The sequence below is a fragment of the Aptenodytes forsteri genome, unplaced genomic scaffold, assembly GCF_000699145.1.
Source record: "Aptenodytes forsteri isolate BGI_AS27 unplaced genomic scaffold, ASM69914v1 Scaffold54, whole genome shotgun sequence".
NCBI classification, from domain to species: domain Eukaryota; kingdom Metazoa; phylum Chordata; class Aves; order Sphenisciformes; family Spheniscidae; genus Aptenodytes; species Aptenodytes forsteri.
In genome coordinates, this window is record NW_008796044.1 from 14,607,785 (window position 1) to 14,631,802 (window position 24,018).

Here is a 24,018-nt window from a genome sequence, read left to right on the forward strand (position 1 = left end):
GCTGTCCCTCGCCTCCCCCGCTCCCGGGTACGTGCCTGCGTTCGGCGGGAGCAGGGGAAGAATTGAAGGAGTCGACAGCTGTTGAACAGAAAAGCAGGGGGGTTTTGCCCACAACAGCCGCCAGGGAGCAGCGAGGAAGGACTGCTGCAACATGCTTAAACGGCCCCACATCCCACTTCGTTATCTCAACGAAATTCCTTTTTTGATTCATTTACTAATTGGCTGTAGCTAATTGCCTCCGTCGTGGTAACACTCTGTTACTGCTTTTAAGGCTGTGCACTTAAAGGCAGCGGATACTTGAAAGCCAGACGTCGACGTTGTTCAAATAAGCACCCAGCAGCGCAGCCGGCCGAGCCCTCCGCCCGCGGCCGCGGCCGCCGTGCCCTCGTCCCCCGGCGCTACCCGCACCTTCGCGCTAGTGCGGAGCTTCATGGGGAGCAGCGGCATTGCTCGGGGACGTGTCTGAAGAGTCATAAACTGGATAACACAAATAAAATATGCTTGGTGGTAAAATATGATTTGATGTTTTGCTGTTTGTGTGTGTTATTACAGGTATTTACTTGGATTAAAAGATGCAACTGTGGTGTTTTCACCAGAACACCGACAGATCCTGCTGGCAGATTAGGTGATTTGTATCCCTTTAATCAAAGGCTTCAATGCTTAATTACATCTTAAATTAACGTTTTAGTGTCTTAAGTATCTTAATGATACCTTGGCAACTCTTGCCTAACGTACACGCCATTGCTGAAAAAACCCCCAGCCCGGTAAGTACCGCAGCTCGGGCTGCGCCTGGTCTTTCAGTTGCCTCTTCTCTCCCTTCACTGTACCGGTGAGCCTTTCAGCACAGCGATCTTCGAGAGTTAATCCACATTTAGTGTTTGTATTTAAACATCAGCCCACCGTTTGTGAACTAAATCTACAATAGCAGGTGTTAATTGAGAGCAAATTTATTTAAATTTCTCGCGATGAAAGTGGTTAAGGGAGGAAGTGTGCCCCTGGTTGTTGGAGAGGTTATTTGCTTTTTAAGTTTAAAAAAAAAAAAAAAAAAATCTGTAGTTTCCACAGAGAGAGTTGAGTACTTAAAAAAGGTAACTGTAGAAAGGTCGTTTGCCCTGTAGGAAGCTGTGAGCGTGTTAAGGGTCAGGCTCTGTGCTCGGGCAGGCTCCCTGCCTTCCCATCGGCTGCAGTGAGGGTGCAGCACGCTTGCTTCAGAACTGAAGTTGGCTGCAAGGCATCAATTTAAGGACAGCTTTAGGCACTTGAAAGGCTGGCCACAACTAGGACGACTTGTGTGAAAGAGAAGGAACGGAAAAACGTGAGATCCAGAAGGTAGGGGGGGGAAAAAAAAAAATCTCATAGCCTGTGGTAGGGTAACTTAATAGTACTCTGACCAGCGCTGCGGGGTGTTGGAGACCAGCTTTTCTGTACTGCTTCAGTTTACGTTCTGTGAATGGTGACATGTTGCGTCTGATCGGGTTCTCTTAGTCGCTTGTGTCATATAGCAACAAATGGCTAGAAAGAAGTTAAGAATCTTTTGCTTATTTATTAAGGAATCTTAAAAGCTACCTAAAAGACCTGGCGGTATACTTAGTGCCTGAAGCCTCCTCTTTTGCTTGGATTAAGTTCCTTTAATAAAGTTAATGATTAGTATAGATTTTCTTCTGCTTTTTTAAGGCTGTTGAGAAGGACACTGTAAGCTGCAGATATAAAGGGCTCAGAAAGGAGTAGCTGGTAGTGACAGCCTTCTAGAATTGCATTTTCTAGCTTTTGTAGAGTGGCTGTTGCTAAGCAATAATTTGGAGAAGTATGAGTACAAGGACTTCATTCATTTTATAGTTATCCCCAGTAATAGCTTTGTTCTGTCATCGCTGTCTTTGTTGGTATTTCTTTTTGTCTTTGGTAATACAGTTGCAGCCACATACGCTACGTGAGAGAGTTATATGGCTAAATCTGTCTAACAAGACAGTTATTGTACAGCTAGTCATCAGAGATGATTGCTTAGTTTGAGGTAACAGCAACATTTACAATGTTGAGTCCCATTCCTAATGATGTTTCAAAGCACATGGCAATAAGACTGTGGGCTTTAAAGATGTTTAGATGCTCATAGATGGGTATATGTAGAAATTTTAATAGTTTTTTTCTCTTGAGACGTGTAAATGCCTTCCAAAATCCGGTTCAGCATTGCTGTTAATCAAAAGCACTCTGCAGCTCTAGACACTAGATGTGTCTATTAACACTATTAATGTTTTATATAACCCAATTTTTTAAAAGCTATTACATAGCTGATTTTGGTGGTACGTTATATCCCTTCATGCAGGACATTAGGTACTGCATTTCAAACTAACCAGAACTTTAAAAACAAAAACGCAAGCACAGCTCACTTTACAAGTAGTCACCCTAAGCAGCAAGTATCATCTAAAAGAGCTTCCCCACAGGCTGCTTGTTAGAAATGCCAGAGTACAGGCTGCCTGCTGCCTTTGAGAAATCTGGAGAGAGGTTGGAAAACTACTCCTGTTCTAAAAGGACAGCTAGCAAATGTCTCCTACTGCCCCCATTCCTTCCAAGAGGTAATTATGCCAGAGATTTTATAAAAGGCTTTCATTTTTGCTCAGAAGACAATTAAGAGTCTGCCCTTGTTTAAAACAATCAGGTAAAGATTACGAGCAATGCAATGTTGGTCTGTGTTAGATACTTCCAAGCAAACTCAGCCTTATCTCTAGGTGTTTGGACCTGGGGTAGTAAAGCATGAGTTTACTTGAATACGGTGCTGCATTCACACCCTTGGCTTGTGATGTTTGGAGACAACGACAGCACGTGCACGGCTTCATGGCAGGCTGCAGGCAAGCCCTCCGCAGCTTCGCGGTGCTGCAGTCTCCTAAAGTGCACGCAAGTTAGCTTCAGCCAGGGTTTTGATTCTGCAGTGGGGTCTGCTTAGGGCCCCAGCTGATCTCCCTGGAGCAAGCCTGGATTTTATGGAGGGGCTTGGAGCTAAGCTGAGAGCCTCCTCTTAGCAATCTGCAGGTTACTGAAGCAAACCCATTTTAACTCAGTGATTTAGTAAAAAAATTCCTGCGCACGGAGAAATCTATACTGAAATATGATCTCTCCTGTAGTGAATTTGGAGGAGGATGTTCAGAATTGTTAAAATAACCAGTTTAGTTAAAGTGGCTGAGTACATAAAAAAATAATCTAGAACATAGAGAACGCTTTCTGTCACGGACAGCCGTTTACACACGATGTAACAGTATCGCTGCAATGCAGCGCTGGCATTCAGCTGGGAGAGGAGGCACACGTCTGCCTCGTAGCTCTCCACAAACCAGACTGAGGAAACTTCTCTGTAGTGCTGGGCTTGGACCTTTTAACTGTCACCATTTGAGGTCTTCGTTATGCCTGTAAACACCCAAGAAACACTACAAAAATCTGGGATGGAATTGCTAAGATGTGCGTTCTAACTTGTTTTGTTTCTCTGGAACAATTAAACAGAATAGCTAATAATGCAATAAGTACATAGCTACTTGAGAGCTGCATTTGGGGCAGAAATTGGATCAAGTCTTGTTTTAGGAGGGAATACTTTATTCTTGGGGGAAAATCTCCACCTCCTGGGCGAGGAGTGTCCCTACTGTGGCGTGGGACAGTTTTCATTCTATCCAGTGGGTCACTGCTTCACTACTTTTCCTCCACAGAGTGCTTTGCAGGTGCAATCTGCACCATGCTTACAGGATCTCGAGTTCTATTGATGTCTTACAGAATGGGAAGCAGAAACATGAGGTGATGCCACTTGGCCAGGGTTGCAGAGGAAGGTGGTGGCAACAGAATTGTACCTTGAAATTTCCCAGGTACTATGATCTTTGCCTCATGCTCTGCTGTGGAGCCAAAGGTCTTCTAGAGGCTAATTATTTGGGGTGATGCTTTTAAAGTTACTTATAGATAGGCACTTCTGAAAATGCCATTAGGCACCTTCCTGAGCCTTTAGATAGTTAAATACTTTGTCAAATCGAGCCTGGTGTTACACGTTCCCGTTGTCATTTAGGCAAACAGCTCAGGTTACTGCATGTGCACGTTTCCCTGTTAGGGTATGGGGCACGGGAGCTTTGCAGTTGTATTGCCAGGGTCTCTAGAAAGTTCATCCTCTAAGTATCGTGTAAAACTAACCCAGGGATGTGATTTTTCTCTTTGTCTTACCGCAGAGGTGAAGCCTGAGGCGAATTCTTATAAGCTCCATGAAAATCTTCAGCTTCGCTCTTGGAGTTCATCTGGCCGAAGTTTGTGGCTTCTGCTCGACTGCCCAGCGCTGGGGTCTCTGTGCTGTAGGATGGCAGGCCAGCCGCATCTCGGTCCTTGGCTCCTGTTTGGCTGTTCCTAGGGAAGGTGGGTTTCTTCATGGTGACTTGTACAGCTGGCCTGTGGGCAGCACCCGCAAAGCTTTCCAGCTCTTTTGCTCCTGGAAGTAGAATTGTCCACAAGTCAGGTAGAAAGCAGTGGTGGGTCACCAGTACCGCACGCTGCGGTAACAGGAAGGGAGACTGTGCAGGGGAGTGAGAGTTCAACCTGCCTGGGGTCTGCGTAGACCAAAACCTGCACAGCTGCATGAGCCAAACTTGACTTCTCACCGGGGCTGGTGAGCTTTGGGTTACATGCAAGGTGCTGCTCTGTTTGGAGATGGCTTTCAGCACAAGCCAGGCAAGTCATGTGTTACAATAAACAAGGTATAGATTCAGCCAATGTGTTGGGCTAAGCTGGGATCCCTGAAGGGGTGAAGCTCAGGGATGAGACTCCTCTGTGAGAGGAAACATCGTCTTCACCTTGTCGTCCTTGACCCAGGAGGAAGAGGGGCCAAAAGCAGAAATGCGGAACAACTTGCATCCAGCTTTGAGAAGTACCCAAGCAGACTGCATTTTTGGGCCATTTCTCTTCTCTTGAGCCTGCAAAAGTGTTTGGGTCTGGCTTCTCTTGGCAAATATCTGTGATGCTGCCTGATGCTGAGCAGCAGCAAATTGTCTTGTGCTTAGTTGCTCAGCTCAGAGATCCATGTGCTTACCTGGGGAAACAGAGAGACGTGCACTGGATGCTGCAGATCCAAATTCATTTTCAGCAACACATTTAAATATTCCAGAGTCTTCTGGAAAAGCTTCTGTAATAACCAGGGTGCAGACTTCCTCTGAAATGACAAATTCGGGCATGCTGTTGTACCATAAAACCCAAATGTTAACTTGTAGGAGTTGGTCCTTGCAGAAGGACTGCTACTTAGTGATGGGGCTTGCCAGCAATAAAGTGCAAAAAAGTGATGTAAAGGGCATAGGAAGTCAAGGGGTTCAGAAGGAGCAAAGGTGAAGGAAGAATCTTTCTTCGTATGGCTTTAAAGAAACAAGGCACAAATTTTTTGCTAAATTCTGTCTTCTCTTGCACAAGTTTAAAACCCAGGAAAGATCACGGGTCAGAATGGTTGATATGCTTTCCCTTAACACATAGGGTGCTCTTCCTTGGCTGAATGTAAAAGGGATGATACCTTTTTCATTGTGTTGTGAAATAAATTGGGGCTTTTCAGGCGCTTGTGTCAAAACCAAGAACTTGAAAGCTCTTAGCCTGACACTGAGTGCTATCTTCTGGCTCCCCTTTGAACATTATTGTTTTATCTTGGATGAGGTGGGAAAAACTAAGCTTGGGGTAATTAACCGGTAAGATGTCTAACAAAAAATGCGCAGTGTACTTACCGGGAACAGCTGACGAACAAGCCTCTGCTCAAAATAAGAAAGAAAAAAATTAAATGGTTATAATGGCAGAATGGAAGAGAGACCTTCAGCCCTCTCCTCCTTTCCCACCTCAGCTGTCACCCCAGTTACAAAAGGGACCATCTCCCTTCCTGTCCATCAAGAGAAATACCATGCGGGTAGGGGAAGCTCAGGTTTGGCTGGAACCTGATGGTACAAACACCTCTTCACTGAGGTGATCTAGAAAGAGCTCCGCTGACTTTGGAGTTAGTTGCTGTGAATTTGGCCCACTGGGGCTATGACCTCATGCCTGGGAGTAGGAGAAATTGTTTAAAATGTGCTTATATTGCAAATTTTTTTCCCCGAGTTCATCAGTAGTTGTAATATACAGTGACGATGCCTCCAGGCTCAGCAATACTTTCATTAATAACTAACAGCATGGCAATCTCCTCCCGTTGTGCCTGATCCGCTCACGCGTCGCCAGCGGAACCGCAGGCTCTGCACAGCAGCCTGTGACTTCAGGTCATTTCATACTTGTAAACTTAACTCTGCCTCTATGAGCATGTACGAGCTCCTAATTTTTATAGCAGTTTTGCTCCTGTCTTGTCATCGTCCCAATAAAATTACTGTACATCAAACAGACGTAGTAATACCTACTTTTTCGTAGTATTCGGAAATCGGCAGAATCTATTATCTGATCATATTCTCTGTACCAGTGAACCTGTAAGGTGGGTGTAGCGCGAATGCGACATTCAAATACCACTAATTGACCCTTCGTAGCTTTTATGTTTTGTAGACCCTGGAGGAGGAAAAATTGGTGTTAAATGGCTGACATAAGTTTTTCCCCGTTGAAGCGATTATTACGGAATGATACACCCTTCGGTGAAGAAGATGATCTCATGCCCATATTTTTATTTTACTTACAATAGCTGATTTAATTCTAAATGCATTTGCAGTGGGTTGTGAGTGGAGGTTTTTTCACCTGTAGACCAGTGCTCATTAAAAGGCTTCAGCTTGCTTATGCATTTAAATAAAGATACAAATGCAGGAAAAACATCTATTCCAGTGGATACAACATAATAAGGGAGGTTACTATGAGAGGTTTCCGCTTCAGCCTCCTTTGTAGGAAATGAATGAGATGAATTCATGTAAGTGGTTCTGTCTGTCTGGATCGTTTACCAATTAAGATGTTAATTTGATAGCACCACTAATGAAGCATGCTGGCTTTTTTGAATTGTAAATGAACCAATGTTCCAGCCTCAAAATACCTTCTGATGGAGCAAGAAAACTCGAAATCTAATGCTAGTAGTTGCAGAACAAGCTATGTCGTTCAGACAACCTGTGCTCTTTACCTTTGTAAACACAGGTGTGCTTCCATAGGCAGACCCGGTCAGGCTCGCCGAGGGACTCTGCATCTATATAGCAAAGAAAAGTGATTTTTATAGCTTGAATTCCTCATATGCAGAAACCCAGCTGTGTTGCTGGCACTTTACTATGAAACAGAAGAAGATGTCAGAGTGTTTTATCTGTTGTTCGTGTGCCAGCCTAATAAATACCCTGTGGAGAGTCTCCATTCAAGCGCTCCAAGAGGAAAGGCCTCCCTGGACTGAGAACACCAAGTTAGTGGAAAGAGGAGCTGATAACCGGTAAGCGTTGCTGGTCTTATAAGCCAATTAATTGCCCACATCTTGTAGTCTCTATGTAAAGATCAGTGTTGCTTGCCAGTAGCAGTCCCCTTCTACAGAGATCCCTACCTGGTCTAGGTGATCCCAGGTCTAGCTCTTCCTGGCTTGTGTGGTGTATGTGGTAACCACCATGAGGCTGAATGTAGAGAAATGAGCAGGAACTTTGGTACTCTGTCCTGACATCCTCCTTTAAAGCTCAGCTGACGCAGAGGTTACAATAAGGTCTCTGATTAAGCAAGAAAGGCGGTTTTAAGATGATCAAATACTTGCAGTGCAAGATATGTCCTTGTTCCATGGTGGAGCATTGATGTGCACTCATATCCATCTCATTTAGCTTTTGAACCATGAGTCTTGCGTATAAATGTGCAACTGAAGTGCTTGGGTTTGTTTTGCTGTGGCACTGGTCTTTTTTATAATCTGTCTTTTCCCTGAAATAACTCAAGTTACCAGCTCTTTCCCTCCAGCCTGAGTTAAGATGTGAGTCTGTCTCTAGACAGTCTGAGCTCCCCAGCTCTTGATCAAGTATGTGCTTTAAATCAACTATCTGTTCTGAAGTGAATCTTTGAAGTAGGCTGACAAATGGCGAAGCTGCGTGGCAGCCCCTCGAGCATTTCCAGCCCTGTCACCTGCTCCATCAGTTCTCTTAGCAATTCTGGCTAGGAAATGTTCCAAGCCAGAAAGCCCTTTTCCAGAGCTTAGGGTCCAGATCTTGATATTCACGATGACCCTTGCCTCTTAGTCACTTGCTGAAGATGTGCTTGAGCTGTTCCTCGCAAAATATTTCTAAAATGCTATAAACAATAACTTTAAAAATGTGTCACCTACTCTTTGAGGGCCAATAGATAATGGCTGAATTATAAAATGTGTGTAACTATAAAGTGGTGTAACTCTGGTGGACTGAATGGCTACTACAGACTTCACTGGCTGAGGAACCAATGGTCAGCAAAACACTGGAGGCTTTCCACTTTTTCCTAATGTGGGGGGAAAAAATAAACAGGGCAGGATGGAGACAGAGACTTTAGGAGGCGGAATATACTTGACTCAACAGTGTTTGCACTTACTGTGACATTCCTCTGGCCCTGCCAGGATGCTGAGACTTGCAAGGAGGCTTAGCCCTCGGATTTACCCTATGAACCTGGAAAGACAAACAGAAATCAGTGTGTTTAGAACTATCTCCTTTCCCTTACAACAGTGATGGCTGTTTTGTGAACTGAGCGTATGCTGGTTGGAGGGAGAGCAAGTGGTATGTGCCAGAGAAAATAGAACCATCCTTAGTATTTGAGAGTAGGCTCAGGTCACCTCCAGAGCATGGAGGCATTTAACCAAGGTTATTGAAACAGACCTTTGTAAAAGACCCAAGTCACCCGTGAAACCTGGCTCCATGCTGGAGTCAGGTTTTTTCTGCATTTGGATGGAAGAGTCTAGAGAAAAACCTTGTTACTTTAGCTAAAGTGAAAATGGTACTTCATAAACCAGCTACCAGATCCTTCTCACATAAGGACTGTAGCGTACTGGATTGACGCAAAAAAGTAGTTACTGGTAGCTCATTAATAAAGGGTTTACAGGTTTCATCTTTGTTTCCCTTTTACTACGGCAAGAGAGGTTTTTCTTGGTGGAGTACTGCAGGCTAATGATCTCATGTTGCTGTTTCTCACGTGCACCATTGCATCAGTAAAAATGCCGGTCTCAATAAATAACTTGCAGCAGTGCTGCTGTCATACGCTCCGCTTCTGGAGTGAACATTAAAAGTGTGGCTCCGGACTGAGAGACAGCAGCATGTGTGAGACGTGGAGACAGTGCTCCTACGTCTGCCTTGAGCTACAGCTGCGGGGAAGGAATTTGACCTGGTTTGTCAGCAAGGAGAAGTCATGGAAATAACTGAATTGACTTTCTGCTGGCTGTAGGAGCAATATAGGTCCCCTGCCGATCTGTTTGGTGTGCTGTCTTGCTAAAGGGTGCCCTGGGATTTGCGTTCCCCATCCATTAAGCCAGCTGTTCACCCTGTCCCACTCTTAGCACCCGCAGCGTCAAATTCAGAGCCTTATTCTACATTATCTGGTAGCTGATGTTGTCACGTACTGCCAAGTCCTATGTTTGTGCCTGTATGTGTCTGTGGTCATGCAAACAGTACCTTAAGGTATTGGCAGATGGTTACAAAGCTGTTGTTTGTTGTTTAGTGATCAGTTACTAAGGCCACTGTAACTGTCCCCTTGTGAGCTCCTCCCCGGTTGAATCACTGCCTTTGTGGCAGTTTTGCTTTGTGTTTGCAGCCTGCTAAGAACCAGATGTGAGTGGTTGTGGCTTGGCAGGTAAGAAGTCTCTCCTTAAGGTTACAGCTGTTTCTTTGCACCCCGACAGTGCTCTAGGTCAGACAAACGTATGTGTTTCTTCAGGGTCTGGATCCTACACTTGATGCTCCCCGTTCTGTATGGTATTGTTTGGTACTTACAGCATTTGTAACATAGGTAGAGTAATTTCAAAATGGGGGTCTTCTAGCTGACTGTCACCCTGTCGTGGAGTCACATTCGTAGAGATGCAGACAGGTGCATGGTGTAGAGATATGGAGGCACCTCAACAGACTAGGATTTAATTACCTTGAACAGGTCAGTAGGCTACAAAAGCACCCATCTCATCGAATAAAATCAGTATATGCATCTGAACTTTTTGGAGGCTTTGCATAGCTGTTTGGTACAAATAATTTGAGATCTGTTCTCTCTGTCTCCTGCTTTCTGTCACTCTCAAAACAGTCATAACTGATTACAGTGAAGGATATTTTGCAGTCTAGTTGGATTTGACTGGTGTAGCCATGTGACGACTGCAGGCAGCCACGTGAGACAATGGGCTGCTCTAAGGCAGTCAGACGTCTCTGATGAGAACATGTCACTGTGTCTCATCCAAACCTGCAGTATGTTACCCTTGGCCCTGATCCAGCAAAGCGGTTGCGCATGTACTTGGACCACCCATGGCCTTCATATTTCTATCTGTTGCTCTTGAGTTATAAGTATCTCTCAAGCAGTTCAAGGATGGCTCCTGTCCAAGGTTATGTCACACGTGACCATCAACAGGGCTGTGCCGTGATGCAAGGACTGCTGGATAATCCCAAACCCTTGGATGTGGGAGGAGGGCTTGGGAAGCCAATGTTATTGAGTTGCCCCGGGTTCCCGCCGCAAACCAATCCTGGCTGTACTCCACCACAGATCCCTGTGATGCTGTTTGCATTGCCTCCTTGCAGTCTGTCAGGTAATGGTCAGTATAGTCAGTTTTCAGGACCTGTAAAATTGGCTGACTTGTTTTTTCTGTTTTTCCTCCAAAGAAAAAGGGTGGTGAAAAATCAGACGTGCAGATTGTGGAAGGAGTTCCTGGGCTGACAGATCTGCTTTAAAGATCGTTCCACACGACTGAAACAGCATTAACAAAACTGCATTGGAGGACCTATGCCCCCTTTTTTTCTGTACAACAAAAGACTGAAGTCTCCTGTAGACATGCCACCACTCTTGGTTGTTCCACTCTGTTTCCAAGTCCATGATCAGTCTGGAATCAGGCAAGACACGCACAGAAACAGAAGGCACAGACGTGCCCCTTAGGAAGAGTAAGTGAAGTGGTCAGAGGGGACTGCGGCAGGCTGTGGTTTGAGATCAAAGCAGTGAGGTACTCCAGGAAGCTTGCTCAGAAAGGCTGGACACACCTTATCTGGAGAGAGAAGCAAGGTCTTGCAGAGAGGTTGGTCTACTGAACTGAATAAGAACCGCTTCTGACAAGTTTCCAGCCATGATACAACAGGCACTGAACTTTAGCACTAAGCAGGAATAGCACTAGCTTATGCATTTGTGCCCAAGACAGTTACTCAACTGCGTGACATTAGTTACTCAGTGCGATGATTACTGCTAAGACCTTCTGACACGGCAGAGACCGTGGTCAAAGATGATGGCTGTCAAAGCTGCAAGTGAAACTGGACTGATGCCATGTAACACGCCAAGCAGTCACTGTTCACACAGTAAATACAGGCAGCTATATATGTGATGCTGCAGCCACCAGTGCTCGAGGAAGGCTAGGCTAATCTCTTGCCAAAGCAGATCTTACTAGTTCAATTGGGAGGAGAGCCCATCATTGGGAAGTCTGTTTGTGCTTGGCTACTGTAGGTGTCTGCTGCTTAAAGCAGAAGCCATCCTTGAAATCCACATTGCTTGCAGCACCCTGGTTTGTAGAAAACCTCATCCTTCACATGCATGGTTTATGTTAGATGCTCTATTCTCATCTCCTGTTCTTGGGTCCTTCCCTTTCATAGTTTGCTTCTCGTGAGTGTGTTGGATGCTTTCACTGTTAATATTGGATTTGGATAAAGGAGAGTTCATGGGAATAGATAAAAGGCTTATAAGCTTCATCACCGGAACAGCCGCTACTTTAGTCTGAATTTCCTGGTTTTGATTGAGACCTAATGGCACTGGGGCTCAGGATGTTTAGTAAACCAGGAGACTTTCAGGTGTGCTGAACGTGGTAGCTGGTGCTGCTTTAAAGGGCAGAGAGAACTTGGGAGAGTAAATGTAGTGAGAGCGTTTGGACTCTGGCTGCAACGCTGACCAACCCTGCTACTACTAGTAGGTTGCATGTAATTGAAACAGTGGGCTTCTGTGCGAGTGCAAAGCTGTCTTGTGTGTGAGGCTGTGTATGTGGCTGTCCAACATAGCAGTAAAAATGAGAGGAGGTCATTCAGCTTCCAAGAAAACACTGGAAGGTCACTCTGAGGTAGCTGTTTTCTCTCTGATGTGTCTCCTTTTCTTTAAGTTATGAGTGATGCTCCAGGCTTCTTTAACTATCTGTTTTCAGACTCCTGAGATCCTGTTCCCGAGTCCTGCCGAGCTCCACGCGTGACGTGCCCCTCTGCCCGTGTTTGCCTTGCTAAGCACAGAGGCTTTCTACAGCAGGTCAGCGGAAATGTCGGCACTGTACAGCTTACGCCCTTGAAAGAATATATAGCCAAGGTTTTACCTTGGTGAGTCATTCTAGCAGTCCTAGTGTCTCATGTAAATGTCAACCTTTACTTAGTGTAACTCTAGATCTTTGTGAAGAGGACAGAATTAGACTCAGCCAAATGAAGAGTCCAAGGACCTTTGCAACCCAACACCAGAATGATTACAAGGTACATACAGATCATGCTGTTGACACAAACTGTAATGACGACATTCTAGCATTACCTGAATAGTTGACATGGCTGCAGAATTATGCTATATGCAACACTAGGACAAATTTAACACAGGGTTAGGAAAGTATTAAAGCTGCATGGAGCCCTTTTGTCAGGTGTTTAGATCATGGAAAACCCATTAAATCTGTTTTAGGAACAAAATGAGCATCTGCTGGATCTGAAATACACTGCATTGTAAAGAGTGTGTGTAGCGGGGAGGAGTACATTTTAAAATTTACACTTAGAAGTGAGGCAGACCTAGACTGCATCATCATATTAACGTACCAGCATGTGTTTTATTTAGAAAACAGGCTCAAATAGATATGCAGGATAACAACCTTCAGTCAATTGGAAAGCGATGCATTTTGCAAGCCATCTGCATGTACCTGATGGTGTTACTCATTTTCATAGAGGTGTTCAAGCTTTGGGAGCGTATGCTAGACGCTTGGATATCTTGTGGCACTACCCTATATGGCTTAACAGTGATATGAATGTAGGACTGCAAAGAATGAGGCTTTCCCAAAGGCAGTGGGCTGGAGAAAGCTCTGTCTGGAGCTGTATTTCTTCTGTGCCATATGGCTAAATGGGGAAATTGTCACCACTTCAGTAACGAGCTTTCTAGTTGTGAGTTACTTGGTGACGTGAATATGTGATTTGAAAAGGGGCTTCTCTGTTGCTCCTGGGGTGTGAATAACAAGACTGCTGTAGGAGGTGAGAAAAAAAAGATTTTATTTGTTTCTCTTCCCACGCACCAAGGCTCCTGAGATGACTGGTTAGATTGCAGGGAAATTTGTGACAGTTTCAAATTGTGGAATGATTTCTGAAAATGACTGCTCTTCGGGTGGGGAGAAGGGCAGGTTTGTGTCGGCTAAGATATTCTGAAAATAAGCAAATAGCTGGAAGAGGTTATTGTAGCCATTGATAAGGTATTTACAGAAACTGCAGAATCCTGGTTGGATTTGAAGCTTGCTGAAAGTCTTTCTAAATTGTAGAAATGCAGCTGAACACTGGGTACGTTTCAAAGACCAATTTTTTGTAGTGTATTTTCCGAACATATAGCACTGAAGTGCTCTATTTCAAAGGCTCATTTTCTGTGTCTTAGGTTTTTAATGCCTCCCATCAAGCAGGCAGGAGATTCGATTTGCATCTCAAAAATTCTGTATGGAGCTCCTGTGGGCATTTCCATGCATGCTGTTCAGGAAAGGCAGAAAGGTACGCTGGCTTTAAAGGACAGGCTCACTCTGGGATTAGCAAACACTTTCAAGCATGGAGAACAGCACAGCTGCTGAAATGCGTGTCCTGTGCTCCATGCTTGAAAGTCTTTGCTAAGTTTAAGGTGAGTTTGTCCATTGTACAGAGCAGACTGTCGCAAGGAAAAGAACATCAGCAGTCTCAATGTAATGACATTTGGGCAACAGTAGCCTTAATACAGGAAAAAGCACAGTAGAGAGCTTAATCTTGGAATTAGTTAAGACGTGTCCCCGATGAGATGGTGAGCATTTGCGAACACACCCTGTGTATGGCTCACGTGGCAGTGAAATATGTGGGATGTTGGTGTCCACGGGCAGCGTGCAGGGGCGGAGGTACTCAGCGTGTTATTGCTCATGGTGCATGTCCCACTCCAAGTGCAGCGTGAAGAGATGGGGCCTCGATATCTTTCCTTTCAAATCACCTTCCGATTGCCTTGAAGGTCCCCTGATCCAGCCCTTAGACGAGAGCAGAGGTCCCTCCTGGCGTGGCTCTGGGGCCGCCTAGCGGGGTGCGCTCCGTGCAGCCCTGTGGGACCCGCTGTCAGAGTCCGTCTGTTCATCCAGCGGCTGGGAACGGCTCACAAACTAGGGCTGAGAGTGAATTAATTTTATCCCTCGTGTTACATGCCTATTCTGAGTACAGCTGTTTCTCAGGGCTGGAAAATCCTGGCTTTCCCTCCCCTTATTTGGATAACAGCTGAACTGCCGACAGATATTGGACACTTGAGTCAAACTGGAGTTCCTAGAACCAAGTGACTAAATCCCCTTTTAAGCACCGACATTAAAAGACGCCTAGGACTTATTTTAAGAGATGCTAAGCTTCCACTTGAAATCATGAGGCTCCATACTTGTTAAAGTAAGTAGATTCATGTCAAACAGAGATCCTGGTCATTTGCTTCCTTTCTTCCCCATAAACCACCCCCCTCCCAACGCTGCCCCACTTCTTTGCATGCCAGAGCATTACAGGAATGTGGAAGGATTTTGAGCCCAGACTGCCTGACACATGAAGACTGCAGATCCTGGGGAGTGTAGTGCGTGAAGACTCTGGTGCCCGTGGCTGTAACCTGCAGAGTACATGCAGCTGTGAGTAAAGGCAATAGTATTTGTGGAGTCCCTGGGCATCCTGACGCACCCGCCTGCTCTCTGCTGCCTGTGCGGTGTGTACCTTTGGCATTCACGTTGCACAGGCACATCCCAGTGGCTGCGTTTGGTGGAGGTTGGGGGTCCTTTATGTGGACCCTAAGGACAAGCGTTCAGTGCCACAAGTTATTTCAAGAACCTGGAAACTGCTGTATTTCTGCAGTTGGGATGCTATATAGTAACACAGCTAGACAACGGACCCTAAGAACAAGCATTCAGTGCCACAGAAAGAACGTTATTTCAAGAACCTGGAAACTGCTGTATTTCTGCAGTTGGGATGCTATATAGTAACACAGCTAGACAACGTTATTTCCTGAAAGCTCTGGGGAAACACCCGCAGGCTCACTGTCTCATAGGTTACCACTTCTGAAGAACTCTGTGTGGTCAGTGCTTGGACCGAGAGCTGATGCACTGGGGCAGTGCTGAGCTGCTCTGGTCTGGTACAAATCTGATAGCCATCTGACCGATCAGTTCCCCGCCTTGTAGCCGCACAGTGCCAGGAGCCAGCGGCTCCTCCTGCCTGCGCGAGCCCGGCTGTGCGTGAGGAGGGGATGAATCAAATTCCAGCTCTCCCTTTCACTGCTGACTGCTAGAGGATGCTTTCCCCGTTCCCCCATGGATACCTGCAGTGAATAATGAAGCAGAGCCTCAGCCTTAATACATAGGACAACCCACGGTCTTTTTTTTAAAGTAGAAAATACCACAGTACGCTATTCAGCCAGCAAGTAAGTTAACCTCTCCACCCTAGAATACAATGATGACTCTCCTGTGAGTCATAAGGAGGATTAAGTTAACGGGGCCAAAGAGGAGAGAGAGTAGTCTAGCCAGCTTGATATTTCATGTGGGCACACCTTCCAAGGAGGTGGATATGGCATTCCAGCAGGCTTAGGAGGAGATTGGAATTGTGTGGTCAGTGCATGTAACGGTGCGTGACTCATGGCTTTGCTACCCAGTGCTCCAGCGATGACTTGCTGTTTCTGCTGTCGGTGGCTGCACTGTTACGTTTGCACTTTCTGCAGAACGCAGCATGTTCTGATCTCCGCTGTCCCCAAACCAGGCCCGTTACGCGTGTCCCTCCTTCTTCGTGAAGAAGGAATTTTTGTGAACAGCACCGTATGAATTGTGACTGCTATAGCATCCAGGGTAGCACGGGATGTCTTTACTATACTAGTAGTTACCAAAATGGAAAAAAGAGCCTTTTCTGTCCCAGAGCCTCCTGCTTTTACTTAGCTGATTTAAATTGTTTTGAATAGGAATAAAGAGAAGGTATATCCTGAGGTGGGAACACACTCAAATGGGATGTCTATAGACTGATAGCAGTAGCTAAGTTACGCTCAGAAGCAAATAGGAATCTGGAGTAGCTTTTGCAGAGCCTGCATAGTAATTTTCTCCGAAGTGCTACGCAAAGCAGCATGTGCCTGCTGTAGCTTCTGTCATCTCCTACTCAAATGAGATGTCTATAGACTGATAGCTAAGTTGCGCTCAGAAGCAAATAGGAATCTGGAGTAGCTTTTGCAGAGCCTGCATAGTAATTTTCTCCGAAGTGCTACGCAAAGCAGCATGTGCCTGCTGTAGCTTCTGTCATCTCCTGTCACACAGGCGTCTCTTGGGTGGTTATCCCACAGCATATCCTGACTGGTGGTCTGATGCTTCTGCCATATAAACCTGATGTCATCAAAGCTGGTGGATCCAGAGATGAACCAAAGCTCCTGAGCCTGCCTGCCCTTCTTGTCCCACTGCACGTGAGGCCCCGGAGCTGCCTGTGCTCTTGCTGTGCAATGGAGAAGGCTACAGTGAAAACGGGGGTAAGTGACTGAGTTTCACGCACCTTGTCTGATCTCTAGTGCCACGAGAGCTGCTTCCAGCCTGTGCCCCAGGCAGGGGAGCCTGTGCACAGGAGTAGCAGCACATAATCCTCCAGCCTGCCCATCGCTGCACTTTATCACCTCGCATCTGTGCCCACAGTGAACTCTGGCCTAAAATTCTCGTCCTGGTTCAGCTCCACCAGCTCCGCTCGCAGTGGGCACACGTTCATACGGAGCTGCTGCTGGAGGCTCTGCCGCCGCCCGGTCTGCCCCCGCTCCGGCGTGCCAAGCCACCGGCACCTGGGACGGGCAGTGCCAGCGCTTCCACGAGTGGAGCAAAGTCCGTGGGCGAGATCTGAACTTGTACAATTAAACAAGAAACACAGGATCCCCCTGGAGACTGTTTGCTTGAGGGGAGTGTTATTTAAAGCTCTCTCGTCTCCGGTTTCACCGACATGCCAGGAGATGTTTTTAGCTCACTAGCCTCCTGACAGAGGAGCGTCTGTCTGAGCTGCTGGGGAGAGCCGTCCCCGCGTTGGTGGTGTGGGGATCTGACCAGCGGCGCCTTCCCCAAGGTGGCACGCCAGTGCTGTGCGGTTCCCCCAGGAGCCGAGGGGTTTGCGGTGGGCACGTGAACCACAGGGGCAGCCACTGGCCATCAGAGATCGGTGAAACCGGCTCCCTCCGCACTGCTGCGTGCAATGCCGTGGGGTGGGCAGGCCTGGGAGTTGGGAGGTGAGCACCCGAAGGACGGGGTCTTTGGCCACCTCCTGCTCATGCTGGGGCAGGGCTCTTCCCTCTGCTGCCACCGGAGCAGCAGAGTTGAATCTCGAGTGGCTTATTTTAAAATGAAGCTAGAGTAGGATGTTAGTGCTGTGTGGTGCGAGGGTAGCAGTGAGGGAGCAGGGGGATGCAGCTGGCACTGATGCCAACACGAGGAGGGGATTTTCAGTCATTTTGGCCTTGTGTGGCTCTTGCAGAGGCTGGAGGGCTACTGTGCAGCGGGGCAGAGCTGGGGTCTCTTAAATACTTGCTCTCAGTCCTATGTCTAGGCCAGGCCCTATCTCTGATCTCTTCACCAGAGAAGCTGGGACAGCTGTTGGCATCTAAAAGAGAGTCAGTCTATACCAACAGCTCTGGTTCCACCAGCGGGGCTCATGGTAATTACCCAAAACTTCTGGGACCCAAAGTGCATCATATAACCAAGTCTGGAAGACCTGCAGCGGTCAAAGTACTGTCATCCCATCGCACGTGCTGTGGTATCACCACGAAGCTCAAAACAGGGACCTACCTGTTGCACTGTAAAACATGGTAAAAAAACTATTGCAGCCTCAGACCTTCTACACAGAGCATAAATCATGCATGCAAAGTGCAAATAATCAGAATATTGCTAAACACTGTAGTTTAGAGGCATGTTTGTGGAACTAAGGCGTAGACTGTGAAGCAGTTAAAAGTGCCAATTCCCAAAAAACATCATTATTCAAGTTGCCTAAATTAAGCCATCACTGTACAGTCAAAGGAAGCTTTTTATAGGGAAATAATTTTACAAAACCCAAGCCATTTCATAGAAAATTGAGCTGGCAAAAAGTGTTGCATAAAATTAAGTAACTTGCACAGAAGTTTCTTGAATGAAAAATAAATGTACACCTGGTCTAATAGTTATTTTCTGTCTCTAGGAAGCATCAGGATTGGACTGTTTAAGCTCTCACAAACACCTCTTATGACAGTGACACGTGCCATACGCTGTGTCCAAGGAGGAGAAAAGGTTAGTTTAAATGCGTAGCAATGACATTTGGGCTTCCACAGAGTACCGTGTGCCTGGTTTATGCTGAGCAGTGAACTCTTCATTGCTGGGGAGCCCACGCGCAGGCTGACAGTGGGCTGTACAACCGAAACCCCTCCAGGAAATACGATCGGTCTAATTTTAACTACGTGGACAGCATTTGATATGGAAGCAGCTGGTGTCATACAAATCTGTGGGCCTGTCAAGCAACCAGAGTGCATCGCTGAAGCAACTATGTTCATTTCCACCCAAAGGCAATCTAGAAAGCCAGGCACGATTTTAGCTTGCACTTAACTCAATGTAAATCAGAGCTGTAGCTTTCTAACCATAGATGTACAGTGCCCAAACTCTTAGATTTTAATGCCATTCCATTACAAAAATGAGGCATGGCATTTATTTTTCTCGCCCCGTGCTGCATTTCATGCTGGTACATACCTGTTTCTGTTTACAACTGGTGGAAAGGTTTTCTGGTCATAGTCTCTCTGTTCCCCTCTTGTGAAAAGGTTTTCTACAGTGAAAAGTTTATCTAATGAAAGCCAGCAGTGGTCTGAGCCTAAGCTACTGGTGGTCTCTTGATCTACTGTATGTCATGCTAATTGCTCAAGAGTATATCTAGGCCGTGATCTCAGTGGGTGCTCGGATTGCCGTCTTTTTGGCAGCTGAGACACAAACTTCATAGGTAGAAAAACCCTAAAAATACAGCAGGGCTTGAATTTTCTGTCTACTAGAGAGTGACAGAGGTGGCATGTCTGCTAAACTCCAGCTCAAGTGTCCCGTAAGCAAGCTATATTGCTTAATTACTGGAAAGTCTCAGGAAAACAAAAACGCCTGACCTAGTGCGTACCCAGCTGCTCTGGAAACACTTCACCCGCCAGCGTTCAGCGCCGAACGCGGCAGTGTCCGGATGGCTGTGACTCCAGCTAGTGCTGCAACCGGAGCCTGCAGCAGCCCTGGCAGTCAGCGAGGGGTTGTCCCCTGACAGCCGTAGCCTTTGGAAATTAGGAAATGATAATATGAAGGCATCTGTGCAGTGCAAGGCACAGGAGAGCCAGGGCTTTGTCTCTGCCGGCCCCCCTTGCCAAAAAAAAGTTTGCTTCTGTTTAGAGAGCTCGTCAGTAAATGCATTTAAAATGTTATAGGATAAATAAGGAACAGAAGTAGAGACAGGTTACAGTTCTTGTTAATAGTGTTTGTGGTAAATGGACAAAGTTCCTCTCTCAGGGAGTGAAGATGCACCGCTGAATTTTCTTGCTACTTTTTGCAACAACAGCGAGGAATTTCTCTAGGAGATAACACGGTGCAATGGACAAAGCTCTTGAATACCCCAGGCTACTAATTAATACAACTGAAAAGCAAAATATGAAAAGGAAGAGTTGATATCCAGGCAACAGAGGGGATAAAGCTCCTTTCAAGGGGCAGGTCCTGCCCTTGGGTTTGCCTCACTCCCCCGTCTGCCAAGGAAAACACTCAGCTGTTTTGTCATTTGGAGCTGGGAGGCCCAAAACTCCCATCCACACCTGGCCCTTGTTTTCACTACACTGGATTAGGCCTACAGATAATGTGCAAGATGTTTATTGTGCCGTAGAGCTCGGGCTGCGGGTCCTGCACTGCTGGGGCAGGAGAAGAGGTTACTGCCCCCGCTCTGCCCATTGCTTGAGGTTACCCTCTGCTGCTGCCCTGTTGCAGGGGGCACAAGCAGGGTGTCCTGCCTCCTTGGCTGCTGCAGAGGAATATCCAGCTAACGTGTTTTTGCGGCACATGGTGGTAGCCTTTGAGTTAGTTTGCTGGAGCGTGAGCTTCTGTGGCTGCAAATGATGTGCTGTTAGAAGATCAGAGCAGTCTGTGCTGCTGAAAGGTGGAGCAGGGTGAAAGACTAAACCCAAATCCCATGCCTGTGGTTCTGGTTACCTCCATTACATACAGTTCCCAGTGCTATGAAAAGACTCTCGCTGAGAAGATGCATTATACTTTCTGGCCACTTTCTTCCCTGTAGCATCTCTATCCCTTCTCTTTTCATCTTAACCTGCCTGTGAGCCATGTTTAGGAGGAGGCTGTGGAGCCCCGCTGATGCTCTGCTGCACAACTGAGCCCGCATCTCATCTGAGTGTCTTGTGGACTGTTTGCCTCTTCCCTCAGCCCAAGAGACTAAACGAAGTATTGGTGGATTGGCTGCTTGCAAGGTACCTCATTAATGAAGTGAGATGTTCAAGGGGGCAGAGCTCGTCATGGCTTCACCTTGTACATGTGCCGCGGAGCCGAGATGCCCTCTGGTTGGCAGTGGAGTCCTCTCTTGCTTTGGAAACCACAGTCTTCCTGGGTTTCCTTGGTGCGAGGGTAAGAGATGCTCATGCACAGGCATGCTGTGGGGTTGGAGCTCCTGGTTTGCCAGGATGCTCAGATGACCACCCTTGATGATCCTACAGGTAAGAGCAGAGCTCAGCGTGCCAGAAAGGGGAACGCTGCTATCTGAAATCGAAAATCATATCCCTGTCTCTCCTCCCCACCCCCTGACAAACCCTCATGTAACCCGAGAACATGATTAGAAGCTAGAAATTAAAATGTTACTCACCTCTCTAAGCCATCAGTTTGGTTTTGGGGCTCTTGCTGCCAGCAGCTTGAGTCAGTGCTGAGTCCTGAAGTGGAAAGTCTCCTCTCCACCAACTCCCCTCCGAGGACTGAAGGCTGTCTGGGGTGGTGGGTTACATTTCTAATGTTCAGATCCCTCCTTGTGAGTGATGGCATGGCGGGAATGTCAGCTGTATGGGAATAAACTGCAGCAATTTATTCTCTCCAGCCTGTTTGAAAGGCAATAGAGCGGCACCATTAGCTGGAACAAAACAGGTCCACTGTTGTGAGATACAACGGTGGCCAGATCCGTAGTTGCTTATAATTTATCATGCTAGTAGTCCTGAGTGCTGGAAAGATGCCAGCTCAGGTCGATTGTGACTCTCCACACTGAAAGAGGGCCAAGAAAGAGAAGTGAGGCAAAACTTCATTAGAAGCAGGACTGTCTTATGCAGATCTGGAATGTAAGGAATTTCCTATTCACTTGGGATATAAAGAAAACCTGAGCTACTCCCCCCTCCCCAAATGCTGAGGAATGCAGGGGGGATAGCTTGGGTCCGGTGGAGCCAGCGTATGTCTTGCTGACTTGAACAGTTTCACATTAGCATCCTCCAGACTTGGTAGAAGAGCTGTGTAAAACTCGTGGGAGCTGAAGTAATATCCTGATGATGGCAGAAGCACAGTGCCATGATGCGCTTAAATTTCAAGCAAGGTGCATTATTCAGTGAGGTACCACGTAGGGGAGGAGCTGGAGCAAGGGCATTTCTGAAGTGCAGGGTTGTGTCTGTGCCCAGTGTTAGTGCAGCAAGTTTACATGGAAGTTCCTGTGCCCCAAAATACCACTTAACAGCTCGTTTGGGGGAATTGCTTTGTGTAGATGCATGAAGGGAAGGATGAGACACCCCCAAGCAAAGCTGCCCATCACTCTGAAAGCGTCTGTAAACAAATTGGATCTTCTCTTCTACCACAGCAGTGCGCTTCCACAGCTGAAGGCCGAAGGGGTGTTAGACCGTTCAGTCTTGGCATTGTCAGCCTTCATCAGTTTTGTGACCATGAAAATAACCCAGCTGCTTTGTGAAGCCCTGCTCAGCAGTCTAAGGTATGCTGAATTAGTTACCTTTTGTGGGCTCCTGGAGGTCTTCCCCAGATTCCCAGTTCGAAAATATGACTCGCAGTTGGGTTTTCTGCAAGCACAAGCTCCTAAATTTTTCCACTTACCTGCCTGCTTCATTCATGCTGAGTCCCAGATGCTGTGTGAAAAGGTATAAATTACTTTTGGCTAAAGCATCTCTCCTGGCACTGTTATTAATGGCTGTATCATTTTTTTGTGTCGCTGCAAATCGTATCAAGGCCATCTGGGCCCAAGGACGGGTGAATCCTGCCCTCCAGCACAGACTGTGGTGTAGGGATGCTCTGGGAGCTGCACCTCCTTGCACCTGCTTCCTTTGGCTGTCTTTTGCCTCTCCGGTTCTCAACTGTGCTTGAAGACCTCTGAGGAAGGGGTCCTGAACTCCAGGAGCGCTGCTCTCCCCCTCCTGTGGACAAGCAACTCTGCCGCAAGTCAATGGGATTTACTTGGATCCTCTAGCTGGACAATCTAGCCCAAGGAATTTAAACTATTATTCACCTCTTGATGGCGTAATTATCAGATGAACTTTTGACGCTGGCTTGAATGCAGGGGTGGTGGGAAGAGACTGGCTATTCCAGCCATCTTAAACCCTTCCCAAAATGGAAAAGCAGCTGGCGCAAAGGCCACAAATGCTGGGGACTTTCTTCCTGAAGCGCTTTGTCAGGGGCTTCTGAAATGACATTTCAATTTATATTGAATGAATATATCAATGTGTCAAACTCTGAGACAGATGAGTAGTGATTTTCTTTTTAGTTTTTATTTTTCCAAAAGGGATTTCTGAATGGAGGAATGTGGGTAACAAATGGTCTTGGTGTGAAAATGAATGGACCTGCCCTGTGGAGAAACCAGGTATCTTCACTGGCAAGTTGGTGTCTAGGGTAGTTTTGACAGTAAGAATTGAATTAATTCTTATGGTTGGATTCAGAGTTCAGGCAGAAACTTCTCACTTCTGCGAGGAAATCCAGCACATCTTCCCACTCTTGCATGAAGAAGCTGAGCATGGGCTGGTGTTCATGTCACGAGGGAGCTTGGGATAGGGAGGGAACTTGGCAGTGCTGTGAATTTTGGGAGAGAGAGGAGCTCCGGGTAGCCTGGCAGGCCCCAACTGGTCTTTCCCAAAGAGTGATTTACCTCTGGTAGTCAGAAGCTAGTTGAGGCTAGCTGTTGGAAGAGAGGACGCTGAGCAGACAGGTGTGCAAGGACAGTCTTCTGCATCTGCCTGCGGTACATGTTCGAAGGTGGCGGTGCCCATTGCTGGTAATAGGACTCTTCCTCTAAGAGATCCTCAGCAAAGTGCAACGAACACGATTGCAAGTTAAAAGTAATCGTCTGCGAGCAGAAGAGAAGAGACTTGGGGAGGTTGAAGTCACATAGAGGTGTCATTGCCAGAAGGTGTCACAGCCTGCCTGTGGTCCAAACGCAGTGGAGGGGCTGCGAGTGTGTGTGCTGGGAGGCTCCCCAAGCCCTCCCACCTATCTTCTCACCACCGAGGTCTCCAAGTGGGTGGTAAACACTGATAGACTCAGCCAAGTTTGTCTGATTACACTTAGTCAAACCTGTCTGAAACTGGACTCACCAGTAGACTCAGCCAAGTCTGACTGATTAAACTTAACCAAGCCTGTCTGAGACCAGCAATTATTGGGCTGCCTCCATCTTTGATAGTACACTGCTCCAAACCCAAATTTGGATTGGTGCGGTTCCTCTGGCTTCAGAGGAGCCATGCAGGTTTATGTGAGGGCCGTGTTTGGACAACAGGACACATTTGACCTTTCTT

At 46.7% G+C, this 24,018-nt stretch overlaps 1 protein-coding gene across 1 annotated transcript; it reads right to left on the reverse strand.

Annotated features, from left to right (window-relative positions):
- Positions 1-1,342: 1,342 nt before the first annotated feature.
- On the reverse strand, positions 1,343-19,128 carry LOC109279675 (myopalladin-like). The gene is made up of 8 exons (XM_019473848.1): positions 18,986-19,128; positions 8,455-8,528; positions 7,061-7,123; positions 6,366-6,507; positions 5,712-5,735; positions 5,039-5,158; positions 4,183-4,441; positions 1,343-1,512 (listed from the first exon to the last, which is right to left on the reverse strand). The coding sequence occupies exons 3-8, from the start codon at positions 7,121-7,123 to the stop codon at positions 1,482-1,484; spliced, it is 639 nt and encodes a 212-aa protein (XP_019329393.1). The 5' UTR covers positions 8,455-8,528; positions 18,986-19,128; the 3' UTR covers positions 1,343-1,481.
- Positions 19,129-24,018: the final 4,890 nt, after the last annotated feature.

What these genes read in the sequence shown, in the direction of transcription:
- LOC109279675 (XM_019473848.1), bottom strand. Translation starts at nt 7,123, where the DNA reads ATGCAGAGTCCCTCGGCGAGCCTGACCGGGTCTGCCTATGGAAGCACA. An exon ending in TTTCCGAATACTACGAAAAA is followed by an intron (nt 5,736 to 6,365) that starts GTAGGTATTACT and finishes TATTTTGAGCAG; the next exon opens with AGGCTTGTTCGTCAGCTGTT. An exon ending in ACGTCTCTCTGTTTCCCCAG is followed by an intron (nt 4,442 to 5,038) that starts GTAAGCACATGG and finishes TTCTACTTCCAG; the next exon opens with GAGCAAAAGAGCTGGAAAGC.